General features: G+C 40.9%; 1 protein-coding gene across 2 annotated transcripts in view; it reads right to left on the reverse strand.

Moving 5' to 3' along the window:
- Positions 1-246: 246 nt before the first annotated feature.
- DNAJB12 (DnaJ heat shock protein family (Hsp40) member B12) overlaps positions 247-21,216 on the reverse strand; it is a 31,913-nt gene continuing 10,943 nt past the window's right edge. The window contains exons 3-9 of one of the 2 annotated variants that reach the window (XM_006265066.4): positions 20,436-20,581; positions 16,375-16,560; positions 14,602-14,681; positions 11,669-11,778; positions 5,334-5,506; positions 3,752-3,902; positions 247-2,331 (exon numbers count right to left, since the gene is read on the reverse strand). In XM_006265066.4, coding sequence (XP_006265128.3) covers positions 3,781-3,902; positions 5,334-5,506; positions 11,669-11,778; positions 14,602-14,681; positions 16,375-16,560; positions 20,436-20,581 — 817 coding nt within the window. In that variant the 3' untranslated portion in view covers positions 247-2,331; positions 3,752-3,780. Of the gene's footprint in view, positions 3,903-5,333; positions 5,507-11,668; positions 11,779-14,601; positions 14,682-16,374; positions 16,561-20,435; positions 20,582-21,216 lie in introns of both variants that reach the window. The other variant, XM_014609342.3, reaches the window with a different exon arrangement.

Genomic DNA, 21,216 nt, shown 5'->3' on the forward strand with positions numbered 1-21,216 from the left:
TGTAATTTGCTCCCGTGTAAATTTACTCACGATTGAAATGAGAGTAAAATCTTCTTGTTTACTTTGATGCAAGGAGTTGCATTACTATATGGATGCAGATTCTTCCATTAATGCAATCAGGTTTACTCTGGTATAAAGTTGCCTGTGAAAACAAGTAGCCATTATTGCCCTCACTTCATTTCCACACAAATTATTGCCATACATAAGGCACCAGGCCCTGCATGGCATACACACAGTCGGAAACTCTCACATTATAAACATTTATTTATAGATGTACAATTTTATAATCAATTGTAAATCAAGAAATACAGCTTCTGTGAGCATCCATTAGGATCTATGCTTTATTGCACGTAACTCAGACCATCCATGATATCTACTTGAGAAATCAAAAGGTTTGGGTGGGCACTGGATAGAGAGTCCCATTTTGTAAAACATTCAGCACCTTCTGCAAACATAAGTTTCATTTGAATTCCCCAGTGAACTCTGCATGCTCAGTAGCTTACACTACTACAAAGGGCATTTATTCCAAAAAGATTTAGATTCCAACTGTACTCCCCTAGGAGACATGAGGGTGATCTTTCAATAAATGAAATCAGATCAGAATACAAAAAGTAGAGTGATGGTAAGGCTTACAATTAACAGGAGGGCTCTCTTTCATTGTGTTAAATAGACAGCCAAAAAACTAAACAAAAAAACCAAATTGATCTTCTGGATTTCAGAACAAAGCCCTCTCGTACTCCTCCCAGCCCTAAATCATTTTACATGGCAGCCATTGCTGCTTTGATAAATTTCCCCTTAAGGGAAGCCTGGAAGCTGTTCTTATAGAGATATCTTTTAAAAAAATGTAACAGCAGGATAGAGAAAAGTCCAGTTTATTCCATTAATGGTAACTTAGCTCGTTTGAATTTTGCTTCTCTTGGGGAGCATGACAAAGAGACATAATATAACCTTGAGCACTATCCTGCTGCTCTAATCTGGGTCCTGAGGCCCGGCACTTAAACAACATCCTGCTGCTGTAACCTAAATCTGATAAAAGCAGGTAAATGCAGGCTTTTAGCAGCATCACTCCAGCTTCTAAATGCAAGGCTGGAAAAACCATTGCTATAAAATGGGTAAAAATTAGCTGTAATCTACTAACCGATTCACTGCAAAGCCCAGTTAAGTAACTAATAAATAACCATTTCCCTCTTTCTGATCTCTCCTGAAAATGAGACCATCGCATAAACTTCTTTCAACAGAAGCAACCAAAGGCTCTGTTTTTTAGGCATGTCCATACAGGTTACAGGTTTCCTCAAAGAAACACCAGAAGTGCCCTGCCAAGGTAATGGCCATACTGCAGACAAGAGAGTGCTGGTGAATGAGGCATTCAAAGTTCAGGAGAAACAACAAAAGGACAAAGCTTATGGCAATCTGTTTACAGAACTAACGGTACACACTGATTACAAGGCAAACTGCCGAAAAAATATTACGCACATATGCAAATTGAACACTGATGAGCTAAGACTGTTTTGGACAGTGCTCTCCTTGCTGAATGAGGCTCCAGCACCCAGTAGACCTGCCACCACTCATGTCAACATAGCAAAAACAAATCAGTTTGGCCAATTTCACCAAGGTTCTTTCTTCCTACAGATCTGGATTTTTTTTTTTTTTTTAATAAAAAAACCCTGAAACTCATCAATTCATATTTTTATCAACAACAGCAAAATAATGCAAAGTGATTCTAGTTTTAGTGTGTCAAATAGGAAAGGTTCACAGAGATGGGCAGCACCAGAAACCAGTTGCAGCTCAGGCTTTAGTTTTCTGCCCAAATTAGTAAACTAAATAATTTAATCCACCCCCTGCATAGTTTAAAAGTCCAACATATATACAGCTATAAATTAATTCTAAATAGATTTTCTTTTTTTTTTTTTTTTTTTAATTGGTTTTATTTCTAAAAGTCTTCCAAGTTCTCTCTCCGTTCGAAGTGACCAGTGCAATCATGGAAGGGTCTCCTCTGCTTCATGGCTTGCTGCAGTTTGGTGTGGGAGTTTTTGTTTATTTTACACTCTACATTTGCTCTCATGGTTGCTGTATCCTAGTAGAAACTATAGACTGTCGCACTCTAGTGGTGTTGGAAAGAAGGGAAGAAGGCAGGCAGCTTTATTTCCTGTTCTAGCTGCTGCCTGAGACATCTAACGCTGGAGACAAACAGACAGTGAGAGAGAAGAAAGAGGGCAGTTGTGCGTTGCTAATTCTCCAATTCCATTTTAATTTAAGGTTTGATTCTTTAAAACAAAGTCTGTCACCTTGGCTCAGTGCACTTCACCAAAAGTCTTCAGGCATTTCAAGAGTCTGGGAATAAAAGTGGTAACTGGGTCAGTCTCCAGTCAGTTATAATCTCTTAACAGGAGAAACAAACACTTTCCCACCCCTATCCCCAAATTATAGGAAATATGTTTAACTGACATAACTGAGAATGCTAAAAGTAGTTCCTTTGTTTTACAGCTATCCTCTTCATCAGACTGTGGACAGAGCTGGAGAGTTAATACAAGACTCTGTATTTACTAAGAAAAAGAGCCCTTATCAAAACAAGGTAGAGAGTATCAAAGATAAGAAAAATTCCCAAACCAAGATGCACATTACAATGGCAGAGCTCAAGACATGCTCCTGAGGAACAGCTCCAAGGACCAGGTTTTCCAATGCACTCCCATTGCCCAAAATAGAACAAAACCAAAAACATACCACTCCTAAATATCCTAAGTTGCTTGTGTATATAAATCAAGTATCCATATGTCCAACATCCACAATAACTTTCTGGCAAGTGCAAAAGACAGGTAGAGACCTGAAACTTGGATACTACACCATAGGCTACTGTCTAATGAGCCCTCACTTTCAATTATATTTGTGGGACATAGGGACTGGCCTGTGTACTTTACATTCAACTGTTAGTTTCTGAGACGTGAAGCCTCTTGTCTCTGTAAAATTAAACCAAAGAATTAAGGAGAAGTGAGACTCCAAATCCTGTGCCAAATTTTTAACTTTTTTTTTTTTAACAGACCTTTGAGCCAACTAATGCTAGTTTCACTTGTGCTCCTCTGAACTATATGCAAACCACTTGAGCTCAAGTTCTTTACACCATGGCCCAGTGGAGAGAACATGAATCTTTAATACTCATGGCTGACTTCATTATTTTTCCAGTTCAATAAAGCGAGGAGTCTATACAACCTGCTGTGTACAGTGAGAGCTTGGTTTGTTTTCACTGAATGTCACGGGAAGACAACAGGAGGCAAGGAATAGCTGGTCTTATAGAAGTCTATTCCCTATGAACCCTGTGATCGTATTTCCTTAAGTGCCTTCGATATATATTTTTTTTCAGTAAAATAGGCAAAAAAGCAACAAAATCTATTCATAAATGCATGACCATCAATTGCAAGAACTGGTAAAGTAAGGAATGTTTGCCAGTCAAAGCAATGTGTGACAATGTTTCAAATCAATACTTGACAAGAATTCAGCTAACTCACAAGCATATCCAGGCCTTTCACTTTGCTCCCTGGAAGCAACACCACCAATACTATAGAAAAAATAAGGTAGCTTAGGAAGCACCAAAGGCACTGACATGCAAACATCCCAGATGGGTTCCGCTTTACCCCCATTACACATGTGCATCCAGAGGAGAGACCCACAAAGATCTGGATCTCAAACAGATTTAAATAGGTATAAAATTCATTGATGGGCCATGCTGAAGTGTCACAGGGAAATCACCAGTTCGTACTTAGACCTCCACGGAGGGTCTGGCAGCAATTATCCGTGCATGGAGGCTTGAACTTCAGACAACCTGCTACAGCTTGGAGTGCCCATCCTCTGTGCTCTCTGATACAGATCTGAATCTCCAAAGTAGCGCGCCCGATATAATAAGCCTTCCTCTGAAAAGAAAAAATCCAGTCTTTAAAAACAGGATACAAAGTGTGATCTATTCAATAAAGCCACATCTTACCAACGTCTCTCTTTCCCTGACTAATTTCAATGGGAACAGGATGGGGTCTCAAGTTCTTCAAAGCCAGATGAAGCATAGTGCAAGACTAGGGAATGCCCGATGTCCTCTGGGACAGAATGCATGTGATCTTTGGCAGTAGACCTTTAAAAAATTATCTTAAGGAAACCTTTAGGAACTGAAGAAGGGACTGGAAGTAGCCCTAGTGTGTGTATCAAAAAGAGACCAGCCCAGTAACATAGGAAAGAACATGGTAAAGTTACCATGATCAGCAGCAGCACCACCCTCAGTCTGCTGTGCTGCCCTGGGCAGGCTGCATCCTGAATTAGAAGCTTAGTAGCCGCCACCTCACTCAGTATTGCTTACTACTTGCCCAAAGAGCTGTGTGGACATAGCCACACAGCTGCTGATTTAGGACAGCATCACTGCCAAGCACAGAAAGTTTACCATGTAGACATGAGGATGAAGGATCAGAGCTTATCACTCTTGTTGTTTCTAAGGCCAGCAGAGCATTGCATCACCCAACAGCAATTAATCAAGATGACTCACAGTAGCTCCAAGAAGCTCCAAAATGAGTCACATCAGCACTTCTTGATTAGAAAGATGGTCAGGAGGCAGGACTCCAAGAAATCTTTGGAATATCTTCTTTATCCCACACAAACAACAATGCAATGCAGCTCCTACTCTGGGCTTTACTCCAAAGCAGCTGTAATCATTTGCTCTTGCACGTTTTGCAGCATGAGCTGGATCCCACCATATGCCAGGGCAGATGGATACTGAATCTTATTCCCAAAACAAACATTTGACTAGGGGCCAGCAGAGGATACCCTAGAGTCAATAGGACATATTCTTGAATGATAGAAACAAGTTATATGATCACCTGAAAACTTGAAAAATAAAAAGGATTCCTTTTTCACCTTCTAGACCCTCTGATGCGACTCAGACAGTGTGGGCTGCACGTATGGTACATTTACACAAAATCACTTTGTTTTGAAAGAACACAATAACCACAGTGCTATACAAACACAGGAGGAAACACCTGAATCACCTGGCCCTAACTTCCCCATTACTCAGGAAAGCAGAGAATTCCACTTAGATCCCACCACATGGCAGACGAGCTCCACAGCACACAGGAGCTGCATTGATCATTTCTTTAATATAGTTTTAAAAACATGAAGATAAAATTTGTTTAGGAGTTGCAGACAAAGAGCTCAGGAGAATCTTCTAGCTCTATGCACCAATGTAACTATGGAAGAACAATTAGGTTTTGTATTTCAGTGTTTAGGCAAGGACTCCTTTCTGAAACAGATCAGGCTTAAAGGGATACTCAGAAAAGGCTTCTCCCCCCCACCATGCCACTTACTCTGTTGCTTTTCCTTCCAGCAGTTATTTCTAAGATTCGCAATGTAGTCATCTTCCACACTTCTCTCAACATTTTTCAGGTTTGTGCCAGTGTACTCTTCTGCAAAGTTCTCAGTTACATAGTAAACTACTTTCAAGTGCTCAGTCACCCTCCTCTGTACATGCCCAACAGACCTGGGGCAGGGAGAAAAATCAAATTAATACGTGGTGGTATTCATGTGCAGAGTAGCAAGTTGCAGTCTCATTATGAGCAACACAAAACCTGCAATATCACACTACTGAAAGGACAAATTATCCTGATACACTTCCCGTTTTGGTAAGGAGAAAACATCTCTGTTCGAGTGAGACTGAGAAACATTTTACCAGAAAGAACTAAAACTGACTTTGCCAGTTCATCAGGATTCCTATGAGCTATGTGTGCTTCCTTTGGAGTGCTGGTATATCTTGGAGACTGGCTGACAGAGAAAGCTATGAATTATTTAAAATAAGGAGCTTATTGCAATCTTCAACATCCCATCAGTGCTTGAAATTCTCACTATGTCCTTCCCACACATACAAGCCTCCTTCCCACTGTGCCCCAAAAATGTTCTGTCTGGTTATGAACCTTTGAAGTTGATGCATCTCAGACCAAGGCTTTTGACAAACCAACAATTCAGAAACGTTTAGAAAATTAAGCAACAGCGTAGGCCGTAGCAGAACAAAGACATTGCTGACAGCTAAGCCTGCTCAACAGGGCTGCCTACCTGATGAATCTAAGCCCTTTGGTCCTCATACTGCAGATCTCTCCTAAATCAAAGACCAGAGAGGGGTAGTTTGCTGTTCCTTGCAGCATATTGCAGCACCTACTACTGCAGCAGAAAATGAATTACATTCCCTAGACCCCAGATTTATCCAGGACCATGAAAAATAATATCTACACATAAGAGGTTTTCTTATTCAGTGACATAACATTTCCTCTGTAGTAGCACTCCATGAAGAGCTAATGCATAAACAGTGCTCCTCAGATAGCCCCCCACCAGCACTTCAGTAAACCTAGAGATGTTCGCTAAAGGTTTGCCACTGCACTGATCCAGAAAAGTGTCTATTCATGAATTTAATCAGGTGTAACTTCACTCTCAGGCAAACCCTGAGATACTAGCTGGCCACTAGATATATACAAATAAAAAGCTGACACTTCCTTAGCCTGACGAAGGGTTTTTGAACCCGAAAGCTTGCTTAATAAATATTCTCCAACTATTTGGGTTGGTCTAACAAAAGATATCAAATTCACCCAAGGAACCTTGTCTGTCTTAGTAGTTCTTAAGCATTTATGCCATAAAAGAGGCTTAAAAGCCACTTCTCTTTTCTAAATAACAGTTCACTCAGCTCCCTTTTCAGTCCACCACCTGAGGCATGAGAAGCTGCAGGAGAATGACGCTAATATATTCTCCAGCCAGAAGCTGCTTCATAAGGGCAAAAAAGGTAGATTTTTTCCAATCTTGTTAAACAAGTTGGAGAAACTCAATATGGCAGAAAAGCTAACACTTGTTAAGACATAGTCTAACACAGGGGTAGGCAACATTTTTTGGCCGGAGTGCTGAAAAACACCACAATGCCTACCTCAGAAGGTACTGGAGTGCTGGTGTGGCAGAAACACAAAATGAGGGCAAGGGATGCATGGCAGGATGCCCTGCTTGTGCCCCTTGCCCCACAGCCAAAGCCCCTGCCCCCCAGCCCTACTGCCCCTTGCCCCACACCCAAAGCCCCTGCCCCCCAGCCCTACTACCCCTTGCCCCCCCCCAGCCCTACTGCCCTGTGCCCCCCCAGCCAAAGCCACAGGGCTGGGAGACAGCTGCCACTGCAACCAGCAGAGATTTTCTGCCCTGTGCACACTGGGACACCAGCCAGCCCCCAGTAGAGCTTCCCCACCCAGCAGGGGGCTCACAGGGAATAAAAGGGAAGCTGCCAGCCAGCCCCCTGCTGAGTGGGGATTCCATAACCAGAAGGGAACTAGCTGGGATCTGTCCCACTTCCAGGGCAGTAGCCAGTGAGCCCAAGGCTGGGCAGGGTGCCAGTGAGCCCCCACCCAGCAGGGGGATCACTGGGAGCTGTCCCACTTCTGGAACTGTGCCCTGCTGGACAGGTCCTGGCAAGCCCCCTGCTGGGCTGCTTGGCTCCCAGCTCCTGTGGGAATCCCTGCCCAGCAGGGGACTCCCTGGTAGCTGTTCCAGAAGGAGGATAGCTGCTGGAGAGGCCCTGGCTGACTGGGGAGGCAGAAAGCTTCCCAGAGAGCTTCCCAGGAGCTGGGAGCAAAGAAGCACCAGGACTGTGGGGAGCTGGGAGCCACACAGCACTGGGATGGGGGAGGCAGAAAGCAACCCCATCCTAGTGCTTGCTGATTGGTTCCCAGCTCCTGGGGGGAGCCAGGAGCCAAGGAGTCCTAGGATCAGGGACAGAGAACTTCCTCGTCCCCTGTGACCTCTGCTGGTGTGGCTGATCAGGAGCAAATTTGCTTCTGGTCAGTGTCTACATAAGCAGTATTGCACAGCAGCTAATACACAGTTAATCTACTACCTGTATTTACAGGTAGTAGAAAACCCACGCATTAGCCTAATTTACTGCGCTGTAGCTGCTGTACAGTCACATGATGACACCTTACTGCTTAGATTAGTCTACTGCGCAGTAAAGTGTCTCATGTAGATGTGCCCACTTTCCTACGATCCTAGTTTACTGAGCTCCATGCACAAAACCATGGAGCCTGTCGCCTAACGTTACATAAGGAACATGACCAGGGCATGTGCCGCTAGGCAATAACTAATTATCAAGGGGTTATAGATTTAAAGATTAGAACAAGGTACTTTTAAGTAGAGGATCTGGTACTGAAAAATACTGCACAAGGGAGATTTATGAAGGTTAGTGAATGACAAAAGGATGTTTCTGTCAGTTCTGGAGGTCCTCTCATTCTCAATGGTGGCATTTTGTAATCTTAATCTTCCAGTTTTTCCAGTCACATTCTAACCTCCTGGTCATCATTACTACACCAGTCTCCACTGGTCTCCCAGAAGCCATAGCAAAAGTAATATTCTCATGAGAAGCAATGAAGTGGGGAAGGCTCTCGGGCTATCTAGCAGCACCGCCTACTGGCACACAATGCATTTGCACATTACTGCCAGAGCTCCACTGACCCAGAGGGTTTTGTTCTGCATGCTCAGTTTTACTCAAACAAGACAACAGGAAGCCTTTTCTTCTGGTATTGTTGCCTGCTGCATGAAAAGTCTAATTTGTTTCTCATGAATGAACCCAAGGATTTGGTGACTGGTTCTTTTTTCTGTCCTTGGCCATGCAAAGGCACTTCAGCACAGTACTCTCAGGCAGGGTGGAGAAAGCAGCTCAGAAATCAGAAGCAAGTGCCAATGCTGAGCCAGGAAACATACTGTGCCCCTGCAAGTAGCATCTTTGTTTGAGAAGTGAAAAACAGTGGCTAAAGCCAAACCCTAACTTGAAGAGTACAATAATTATGAACAGCTAAGCTTGAGTGTGGGCCTTCCAAACGTGTAGAGCTCCAAGGAGGCTCCCCCGCACTGAAGGGGTTGGAATTTAATGACAAATGAATGGCTGGAACTAGGAGTTCCTTCTCCTCCAGTGGCTGAGCCAGAAGACAATAGTTGAATGACATCCAACTAAGCTCCCACAACTTATTGAAAGGTTTTTTACACTGTAAGCACCTCCCTACCAGTGGACTATATATGGACAAAACTTCTTACTGTTGCTATTGTCAAGAAAATAACTTTACTGTATTATTTACTCTCTCAATGAATCTAATCAAATGGGTCCAGTGTAAAAAGTCAAAACATGGTATTCTAGCCATCATTCCCACAAATTGGCCTGGAATCTGGAAGTTAAGCTAGATTCTTTCAGGGCTTTACCTCACAAACAGCCTAATCAATGAAACTAAGGACCCCACCTACAATAACAATACTATCTTACAACTCCCCTTCTATTTACCCATGAAAAACTTCCAAATGTATGTGTATAATACCTTGCATTTAAAACCATGCCTAACTTCAGCACAACTGTGCAGTTAGTCCAATAAAAGATATCACTTACAAAAATCCTTGCCTCGTGTATAATTTCTGGGCCATCTCAGCTACAACATTACACCAACACTATCGCATACACATACAGGCACCCACTGCTGTAGCAAGAGACTAACTCATGCAACCCAGCCATCAAGAACACTAATATAACCTTGCGCTGACCTTACAAAGCTAATACAACTACCAATTTGATTATTGTTGCTAATAACATCAACTTTCAAGACAAAATGGGGAGATGCTGTAGTACAGGGGTACCTATGACCCACAGACTGCATTCGGCCCACAAAGAGGTCCAATGCGGCCTATGGAGGTTCCAATCCAAAATGGGGGATCAGTCTTGGGGAGCTATGTCATCCCTGCAGAGGAGCAGGGAATCCAGCAGCTAACCACTCGGAGGCGGCAAGGGGCAAAGGCTTCCAGCCTGCAGCAATGGCTGGGTTTTAAATTCTGGTCTATCCCAGCAAAGGGCTTGTGACCCCTGTTATAGCCCATTTACTACAAGGCAGGTTTATAATCACCACTTATTTGTCCATGCTTCATTGCAGACTTTGCAAACAGGGATTTTTATTTTCAATAAGTAAATGGCACCACTTCTTCTAAAGAAGGAGTCAAATAAAACCTGCTTCTTCCCCAGTGGGAATAAAAACCCTATAGCTGAAGTACAACTGTGGGAGCAACCTTTCCAATTTCTATTTATGTGCTACTCCTGACTGAGATCTTTGGCAGTTGCAGTTCTCTAGAAGGGCAAACTGATGTCCAAATAGGGGCCTTGGAAAGTTAAAATCTTGGAAACACTTTTAAAATGCACAATATATTCATAGCCACATAAACATGATGCACATATAAGGACTAAAAGAGTAATACAGTCTACATTCCTCTCTCAAATTATGCCCATTAAGAAGGAGCATGGCTTATATTCCCACACCACCCGTTCTCCTCCCTAAATTCAGGTGTAAAATACTTGGAATAACCCACAAACTTTTAAATTTAGCTAAGTGCTATATTTTAACATGCCTGATGCCCTATGTTAGAGGTTTTGAGCTTCTGGTCAGATTTTAGACCACATCTATGACATGAAATGTAACATACTTTCCAGCCAGAGTTATCATGCTAAGGAATACAGCACTTCATTTAGCTGTTACAGAACTGTTTGGAAAACTCTAACTACAGGCTTTAACACCAGTTGGCATTCTGGCTTTCCCAGTGCTCTAAACATTCACTGGTATTAATTGATGAAGTTCACTATGGTCATTGGATTACGAAAGGGTTATTTCTCTACAAATTTATTTAGATTGTTTCACAATGATGAGCAATTCTGTAACAGTTCTTTGTCTACTCTATTTATATACCTTGTCCTGGAGGTAAAATACTCCAATGTATCTATGGAGAACATTGAAATTGTTGTTTGTATTACAAGATAAACAAGGCTTTTGATACTACCCACAGAACTCAATTGAATCTAGCACCTGTATTTGGCTAGAGCTCCCTGAAGTCATTTAGTCCAGACCTCTGTAAGTGCAGGACAGCTCCCTCCAGTATACCTAGCATTTTGCTAGACATCACTGTATCGCCATCCTTGATCTTTACTTGGATAGAAGAGGTGATTGGAGGTGAACATAAAGCCTGTGCAACACACCCAATTTCACACTTGTGTCCTTCGTGTCCCAGTGAAAAGTGCGATACCTTACAATGGCTCTAGAACTCTCTGGGATTCTGACATGTGGCTTGCAGGATCCATGGCCCTGAACTGAACATTACAAGAGAATCTCAAGGATTCTCTGCATTCATCACCCAAGTAAGAAGCCTTTCGTCTCAGGTTTGTTTGCCGGACCTTACAGCAAGTTCAGATTGATCCCAGAATATTCTTCTCATCTCAGCAGTTCTAAGATTACACATGTTATGCCAAACAGAAATAATCTATGGTGATGAAGAGATCTGAAAAGTGCCATGGTCTCTTACAGCCAAGATCTACCTAGAGTGAAAAAAAAACATGGTTGGAGAGGTTTCTTTTAATTAACTGATTTTTCTGGCTATGCTCATTGGTAATGGTAGACCTCACTGTCACCCTTTTCAACAACCAGGAAACAGCATGTAAAGTTAAAGTGACCTCTGCAACGCAGTCACATACTGGGATAAAAGAAATAAAGCACACCCAAATGGAAAACACACAAAAATTCAAACTACTAGTATGCCTGTTCTCCTTTCAAACCCCTCCCCATGCTCCCAGCCCAAGGTATGTATTAGAATAGTGGGTACTAACGGTCTGTGGCTCAAGCTGTAAGGTGGACTGGAAACCATCATCTGGCTGAGAGCCGACACAATGATCAGGATGAGAATAGGCATCAGCTGGACAAACAAGCCAAGGCCACCCTGAGGGATAACAGAAATACACACTGGAATGTCATCAGTTCATTTAAAAGCACAAATTTATTGAACATCTCCCCCTCTTGTCTCCCTCCCCCACCAAACTCAGCTGTCTTGTGCTCTTGCTCCTACTGATGTTAGCAGGAGATGTGCATGTGACTCAAATGCACAGTGGGACTCACTCTTCTACAAAGTTAAGAAGAACAAAGAATGTTGAGGGCACATTTTCAAAACAGTTTGAGAGAAGTTCCCTGTCCAATGACTCCTCCTAGTAATACTGGTAGTCACTACTTTGGAAATATACTTGTAAAAACCAAGGTCTTCTAGCTCACCCCTGTGCACCCTCATTTTGAGAGAGAGTTTGGAATGGTTTATATTAATCTTATATAACAGCATATATATTAAAGAGCATTTGCTGATGCACTTTTCATATTCCTAACTCAGTCTACAGAAATTGGTACCACAGCATTAGATAGAACGTGCTTTCTGTTTACTAATCTACCAAACTATATCTGTTTCAAATCTCAGATTCCCTCTCACTCTAGTCTAGAACAACTGTTTCATTAAGCTTAAGAAAGGAGACATAATTGCCTTTTCTTTGAATATACTGTAGATTATCCCAAAGGTTAATGGCCTTCAAAGCCGTGAAAAAGACTTGGGTTAGATCCATGGCTGCTAGCTCTCTCTCTCTCCCCCACCATTTCCCTACCAAGAGGGGACAGAGAATGCTAGAGAGACCTCCATAAGAGAAGGAGGTACAGAAGTAGTTCAACATTTCTATGAAGTGCCTTCTTTGGCTAATTAAAGTTCTACACAATGAGAAAGATAATGACACTGGAATTTTAGATTAAAAGGGTCTGTCCTAGATCTGGTGTTGTTTAATATCTTAATGATTTGGGATTGAGAGCACACACAACAAATTTGCAAATAACACCAAGTTGGGTTGAGAATTTGAGATGCAGACACTTAGAGGGGGGTAAGGTTAGGATGATTTATACGGATAGGCTGAAAGAACTAGGATTATTTAGTTTGCAGAAGACAAGACTGAGGGGCAATTTGATAAAAGTCTTCAAATATCTGAAGGCTGGTTATAAGGAGGAATGGGACAAACTACAGGGCTGCAGGGGACAGGATAAGGAACAATAGTTTCAAATTGCAGCAAGGAAAATTTAAGTTGGGTATCAGGAAGAACTCTCTCACTTGCCTGGAAGGCTTTAGTCAGTGACAGTCTTGCCTTGAGCAGGGGCTTGGGACTAGATGTCCTCCTGAGGTCCCTTCCAACCCTACTACTTTATGATACTAAGAAGCTTAAGAGTTCAGACAGAAATCAGGGCCAGAAAAAGACAGATGTTTACATCCTTAATTCTCAATCTCTTTGTGCTAATGATCTGGAGGTCCCCAATTTCCTGCTTTGGATTTTCAATGAGCTGATGCAGTGTACAGGTTTAGTTACAAAAAATGCCTGAGAATGTACAGCTTTGCAAAACCCACTGAACAGGTCAAGTATTTTGACTGTCTACTTTCAAATGACTTTGTTTTCCTGGCATTCTTGGATCATCACAGCTTCAAATGGCCCTGATGAAACATCACAGCATGGTAATTCTTGGAAACACCACATTTTGGCTAATGAAATAAGGAGGAATGGGTGCAGATGCTGTGAGGACTGAAGTGTAAGGCAGGTAAATATTTTGGAATTCATACCTGGACAAATTAGAAAGAGTCCAGTGGAGAAGAACAAAGATGATTAGAAGTTTGGGAAACTGTCTGGGATTATTTTGTCTAGAAAACACTGAGGGGGGATGTGGTAACAGTCTTCAAATGCCGAAGGGGTAGTTATAATAAAGAGGATGGCAGTAGACTATACTCAGTGCCCACAGGGGACAGGACAAGGAGCAACTGTCTTGAATTTCAGCAAGGGAAATTTAAATTGGATATTAGGAAGAATTTTTACTACTAGGGTGGTTAGGCACTGGAACAGAATACCTAGAGAGGTTGTATAAGCTCCATCCCTTAAAAGTTTTTAGGAGCAGGTTAGACAACTGCTTGTCTGTGATGGTTTAGAGTGGTATGATCCTGTTTGGGGGTTAGACTAGATCAGGAGTTGGCAACCTCTGGCCCATAGGCTGGATCCAGCATGCAGAGAGATACGATTTAGCTTGTGGTGACAGGGTTCAATAGCATATGGTGACAGAGGCACTTTCTCTACCCTGTGCAGCATCCCCTGCACAGCACCCAGCAGCCATGTGCTTACTACTGCAGCCTGTACATGTCACTGACAATGTCAAGAACAGCCCTTGCACAGAGCAGAAAGGGCTGTGGCACCACATAGGAAGTCAGTGGCCCATGGTGATGGCTGGGTCACAAGTTTGCCATTCTTAAAGCTTGCTGACCCCTGGACCAGATAACCTCCTGACGTCCCTGCCAGCCCTACTGTTCTATGACCCTAGGGTTTAAGTAGAAGAAAAAAAACAAACACTTTAGTTCATATTTAATTAAAAGTGCAGTCACCATGTACTAATGCTGTATTTCTGGATGCTATATTTAAACAGAAAATAATATTTGATCTCATTGTTTAAATGGGATCCAATCTGAAGCGTTGTGCCTGTATATGTATAAGCCATAGGAATACAACTGTCAGTAAACAGAACAGGAAACTCCAGTGTAAACTCTCAAGCAAATTCAGTTGCCACGGCACTAGAAAGTTGCCCTTACTTGTCTAGAATAGTTTAATACAATGGGTACAAGTAATTTTGTTCATTTTCAAACATGAAAAAAAACTTTTTCTCTTTCTCCTCAGCTTTACGTCACCCTGCTGTCCTCTCTACTTACATCACCCTGATGTTCTCTCCTGTCCTGCCTCTGATGGTAGGTATATCGCATCCTGCCATTGCTGTACACATGAACATTACCTGTGGGAAAATAAACCTATTAAGAGGAATCCAGAACACCCTGATACTGTATCAGCTAGCTGAGGAGTGATGAAAAACAAAATAATCAAGTACATTCTATTGCATCCTGCCTGACAAAAAATGCAACATCTGGGCAGATTAGGCACTAACAGACCACAGTGAAATTCAGAATTTTCACTAAAAAGAACTTGCAACAATGTATCAAGTTTTGCCATCAGGCACTAACTGCAGTGTCTCCCTAAAAAAACAATAATAGAGGTGCCTTTTATTAGCTTATTTGTCATGGCTGGTTGAAGAGTGATCTTGGGCTGTGAGGATGAACAACTCCTTAACAGTTGCTGAAAGGATCTGGATGGAGAATTTGAACTCACTGTCAGGTAAAAATGGAGGAAATGATTTGCAAACTCCAAAATTAAACAACAGTATTACCAGAGGAGACACTCTCAAGATGGGAAAGTACCAAACATATTTCCTCAAAACCTAATTGGTGATGACTGCAGGGCTCCACTGGAGGACATCAGGGGGTAGAGAAACACTGTACCAGTCTCTTCAATACCATGCAAGGTTTAAATTTAGATTTTTTAAAAAGTGTATGCCTATATAATGTGCAATTTTCTTAGTTTGACAAACAGAAAAATGGTTGCCTTTTTGTAATTAAGCAGAGACAGAATTCCTACTACCTACCAAACTAGATTTGAATATTTAAGTTACCACTAGCCTGTTTTTAATTCATAACGTAATACAAGTAGAAGTTACAACCATATCAGCATTCAATAGCCCAGAGGCTTCCTTCCCTCAAATGTCACTGTTATAGAAATTAAGATGAATATAGCACCCCTGTAAGTACTTAATATTTCACTGTTTCCCTTAGTACTTCTTTTACCATTGGTTAGGGTTAGAGTATAGCTACTAATGTAGTTTATATGCTAGAATCCAATGTATTTACTTCTCTGATAACCCAGGGCATATTAGGAGTTAAATGGCATGGGGACTTTTCTCTGGAAAATAATTGTTTTCAAATTTAAATTAAATCTGTATCTTGTCTAAATAAACTGATTTTAATGGTGACCAATGAACATAGAGGATTATAGCAAAAACTCTTTTCCTCATCAGTTTATATATGCAAGATACAAAGGTAATTTCAGTTTGAACAAATTTAATTTATTTTCTAGAAATAAGTATTTTGGATTATTTGTTACGAATGATAGAAAAATAGAGTGAACGAACTAGAATTTGATAGCTACTGGTTTCAATATTTAAGTTGTGCAGAACAGCAGGTGAGAAAGCTTTAATTTTTGGAGAAAAATACGAACTCAAAATAGGATTTTTTTAAGTGGCATAGAAGTTGTTTAAAAAATGTTCAAGCCCAAAATGAAAAAAGGCCAATGTGATCAGCACGCAATCAATTACTCCTAAGAAATTTAGCTCTGCTGATGCTGCCTGCGGGTTGGACAACTCTGTATCACGTGTAAGGTTTTCAGAGCTCAAAACTTAACAATTTTGGAAGCTTAGAAGTTTTAGTCACTCTCATCAAGCTAGGCTGCCAAAAGGAACAGAGTGCCTGTTCCCACCCTTATGTTGCCAAACAAACTCTCACTGAACTTCTGTCAAAAGGAGGGCTAGAAAAGTAGACGAGTGAAACCTGCCCTGTATCAGATCCCACAGAATATATTAATGGACTTGATAGGCTTACTAGAAGGAAAACCACCACCAAAGAACATGTTGAAGAGATCTTCAGGTGAGATGTCAGCTTCAAATCCACGGTGAAAATCTGCATGACTGTGTCCATGTCGTGTAGGGTTGAGTTTCTCATCTCCAAACTGGTCATACTGCTTCCTCTTTTCTGCGTTGCTCAACACTGCATATGCATTACCAATGGCTGAAATATTGGCAATAGGGAAGTTATTAGCCTCTTCCTTCTAGTAATAATATACCCTAAGCCTCCTGAAGAACTCTTTGGCTAGCAAACTGGCAGATCCTGTGCTTCATGATACAGTTTAGAATATCAGCCAACCACCCTTCTTAAAAGAGTACTAAACACCCCAAACATTAACACCCACTACATCTATATGATGAATGTGGACAGAACAAAAGAACCAAGCTATTAACTCAAACAGTGCAAACCAAGACTCAATAACCAAATGCAATGCCAAACAGATATTGGGTCTACAAAGGAATCCTTCAGATGAAGCAGAAACTAGAAGTTTGCTCAAGGTTAATTAAAAAAAAAAAAAAAAAAAAAAAAATCAACTAAGGACTAATTTCCACATCAATCTATTAAACCGTGAAAACCAATAAGTTAAAGTATGGTTTTATTTGGGGAAAAAATGAGATGGCACTATGGCATTTGATGTTTATTATCTAAAAACATAACCGAAGAAGTCACATCATGACCCAAATATAGAATGGTTGGTTAGAAGTCCAGTGCACTGCAGACTAGAAGTCTAAGAAAATTTTCCATAGGCAAGAAGGAAGAAGAAAAATTATGCAGGCTAGCTGGCATTGTGACAATGGAGAAGTACTGAAACTCAACCCCAGTCACTTCTACTGATGACCCTGCTTCTCTCTCACTTGACTAACCATCCTGTACAAATGCTCACTAACAGCCTGCCTGGGAGTCTTTGCATGATACTTATTAGGGAGAGGAATATCTGTACTGGACCTAACTCATTAAAAAAAGTGAGGGGAGAGATGGGGAAATTAGTTATACTAGATGTATAAATGATAACACTTTCTTATGTAGACAAGCTGTAAGATTCAGATCTTTTACTACCAGGTTCAGCCTTAAGTTTCCTTTTAGAACCAAGATTTGGAGGGTAGAAGATGTAATATTAATAAACGATCGCTTTAAGAATAAATGTTAACTAGTGCACACAACTCAAATGTGAAGCTGTGCTAGAAAAGTCAGCTGCCAGCAAATTAGGCTATTCTAACTGTTCAGAGTGCAAACAACATTGTTAAATAACTCAAGTGGAATAATTTGGTGTCTGGGTTTTGTCCACAACATATATTTTTATTGACAAAGTCCAAGAAGCTTCTTATGCTGAACATAAGTCTAGCAAAAAGTGGTCCAGGAAGCTTCTTATGCTGAATATAAGTCTAGCAAAAAGTGGTCCAGGTAAGCCTTTCTTCCTGTGTAAGCCAAAGCTAGCAATGCAACCCAACTCCAAAACAGGGAGTAGGGTATTGCAACTATGAAATAAGACAAAGTCTCAAGATAAAATGCAGACTCCGTCAAGGCATCAGCTAATACATCAATACTAGGAAAAAACTAACTAGAATCTCCAAAGCACTGCACAGTTCCCCTTTGGAACCAAACAGATAGATGTCAGCAGGCACTGTGAAGTAGCTAATAAGGGGCAAAATGGACTGGAGAACCAATGACACAGGGATCTAAGGAGAGATAACATCACAGCAGACAGTTCTGCAATGCAGGATAAAGTGCACCTTGCTTAATACACCAAGGTTTGATATGTAACTCTTGTCAAAGCCTTCAGTAAATAGGATTACTTAAGACTGCAGGTGAAGAAACCTGCCTTTTGCCACTTTGCAAGGACTGAAGAGTAAACTACTGAAGAAAGCTTAATGGTGAGCACTAGGTGGATGTCTATGTATACATGTTGATTTAATCTAGACCCAAAAGCACAGAAAAAGTTCTCACAGGTAACTGCAGGGTCAGTGTACTATTTGCTTATGGCAACACATTTTTTAGTCAGAGATTTAAGGCTTAAGAGGACTGAACAAACCCCATATCAAACTTTTGCTACTGAATTTATGCCAATATGAAACACTTGCCCTGCTATCAAATAATATAACAACACACACACACTTCAAAATAGACTTCCTCCTTATGCACATTGAAGCTTCACTTATTTCACTCCCAAGCTACCTGGCTAGAATTGGACGTGCTATTTAAACAGAGTTCCATTCTCCAGAGTGGCATCAAGTAGTTCTCTGGGTTTTTTGCTACATGAAATTTGCAAAGTTTGCAAATAAAGATCCAGGTTTTCTAACATTTACCCATGGAAACTCACACTCAGCTCAGGATCAAACCGGGTAGCTTCTATTTTACCTATAACCACCAGTGATAACCTTTCTGCAGACCAGATTATGCCCTCTTTGATAAATGTGCAAGCTCACTGTTTTCTGTGCAGTTTGAGAGGTGCTTCTGAGAACATTAAATAAATAAATAAATAAATAACCTACCCAGCTGGATTCTGAGCTCAGAGTGAATTTGCAGCAATTTCCAAATTTGAGAACTGAGCAAGTTTCAATGCTAGTTCAGAGTAAGTGTGTTTTCCTTAATGAATTACATCTTTCTACAGAGTTTATTGTACTGGGCCAAACTCATCTTTCATGTAACTCTGCTGATTTCACTTGGGTGATACCAGGGATTTACCTGACTCACAGTTGATTACAGAGTAATCATGATCACCAGGCAAAAGTCACTGAAACTCAACAATGAAAGCCTCCTAGTTCCTTCTGGTAAAACCTTGACATAAATGAAAGATGCAACTGTAACACAGAGGAAGATGTTAGGCATCATTAAACTTGAGAGGAAAGAGAATTATTCAATTACTTAGCATGAAATTCTGAGAATGTAGGACTGTTCCCTACTGTATTTATTAGCGCTTTGTTTTAGTCTAGTTTTAAGTTGTCCAACTGACCAGGCTTTTCATGGAAAAATATTCCAGTTTAAGAGATCTCCTTACCCACGAAACATCCATTTTGAGGACATACATAGGACCTAAGAATGAGTCTGTTTACAATTTTAAGTAATTTGTGATCTTTTTAAAGCTTGATTAGTGCTCATTGCATAACTGACTGAGCCACACATTGCAGTCTATCATCTAGATTTATATATAGGAATTTGTGAGTATTGTATGTGACTATCATTGAGCATCTGCTGCAAAATCTGGATCCATATTACCTGGCTGGCTAGAATGTTCACTGGGTGGTAGAATTTAAACGGTGTAATTGGCTTCTCTGATGCCAGTTCTGAAAAGGGCAATTTTTTGCTAGACAAATTTCTCCAATAATATTTTTCTTTTGTCAATTAGTTAAAACACTTGCATGCCCTGCAGTCAGTACAGCAGGACTCTTCCATACATCCGCAGTGATAAGCGACAAAGGGCTACTACCCCAAGGGCTGACTCCTTACACTACTTACTGGTTAGAAACTCAAATAACTGTCTAACAGGTTGCTGGTCCTTGGGTGCATCCCAACACCTTGTTCCAAGGGTTAGCTCTTTGAGATCTGTTGGATTGCATGGAGTTGCAGTCCCAGACAAGATACATGACAAAAGGTAAACGAAACATGCCTCCTGCTCGTGAGGAAGATAAGGGTAAACCATAGAAGGAAGTTGCTTCCCAGTGATCTGGCAGGAGGCCTAAAGTATAGGCAGGAATAGCTACTCACAAGTGTCTGCATTCTCCATTCTTCCTGGTAGAAAGTGGGACAAGCCCTTGTTACTCCATGCTAGTATTATTTGAAACTTTTGTTACATTTTGATAGTACTAAAAGTAGCCCCCCAAAAAGAAACTTGGAACTAGTGGTTGGCTGGAGCATCTTTCTACTACCTTTACACTTTGCTGCTGCCTGTCTTCATTATTTTTAACAATCCAACCTAAAATTCATTTATTGTTTTAGGAATTTTTGGCTGAGGTTGCAGCATTTAGATTTTCTGCTAGCCCAAATACACCACTGTCAGCTAGTGATTAAGTACAGCTCATCAAACAGAAAACATGCTTTACCTTTAAATGCCTCTGTAGCACCTGGTGCATGGTTCTTATCTGGGTGAAATTTCAGTGCTAGTTTTCGGTAAGCCTTTTTCAGGTCCTCATCAGAGGCTTCTCTGTTTACTCCCAGAATTTCATAGTAATCTTTACACTGTTTTACCCTAGAAGTTGAAGAGATGAGGTGACAAGGGCAGTTAGTTTGAGCCAAGGAAACTTCTTGACTTTGAATACATCAACTTTTCATCATTCTAAAATCACAGATGAAGTTAATGTGCTTCTCTAAATTTTCATTTACTCGGTTTTAGCTCCTGAGATTGCAAATTTGGGTTCTTTTTCATATTCCCCTGGAAAAAATGTTCTCTCTTTATTTTGCCTTCCCAAAACAAGTTGTGTGTTTTATTTGGGGAATACGGTATGCAAGAAAATATACTACTATCTGGAAAACTAATTATTGCATCCATCAGGCAAATTTCTTTCAAAACATTCAGCTGGAGTTTTGCTAAGCATATCTCAAAAACTGAGTTTGCCTATGATATTGATGTGGTAAGTTGTTACTGAATTAGGCTGTGTAATCAAGAGTACCACCAGGCACTACAAATTTATATCCTATTATCTAAAAGTAGAGATTTAAGTCCCTGTCCTAGCCACTCTACGTGTATATAGGGGGAAACTTTATCCAAGCTACATCCAAGTCTAGCCAGAGCTATAAAATCCTGCTAACAAGTTTTTAATATAAACCTGTTTCACAACCTCTGTTCACCAAAAATGTCAAGGTTAGCTGGGTCTCCTCATAGCT

The sequence above is a fragment of the Alligator mississippiensis genome, chromosome 6, assembly GCF_030867095.1.
Source record: "Alligator mississippiensis isolate rAllMis1 chromosome 6, rAllMis1, whole genome shotgun sequence".
Classification (NCBI taxonomy): Eukaryota; Metazoa; Chordata; order Crocodylia; family Alligatoridae; genus Alligator; species Alligator mississippiensis.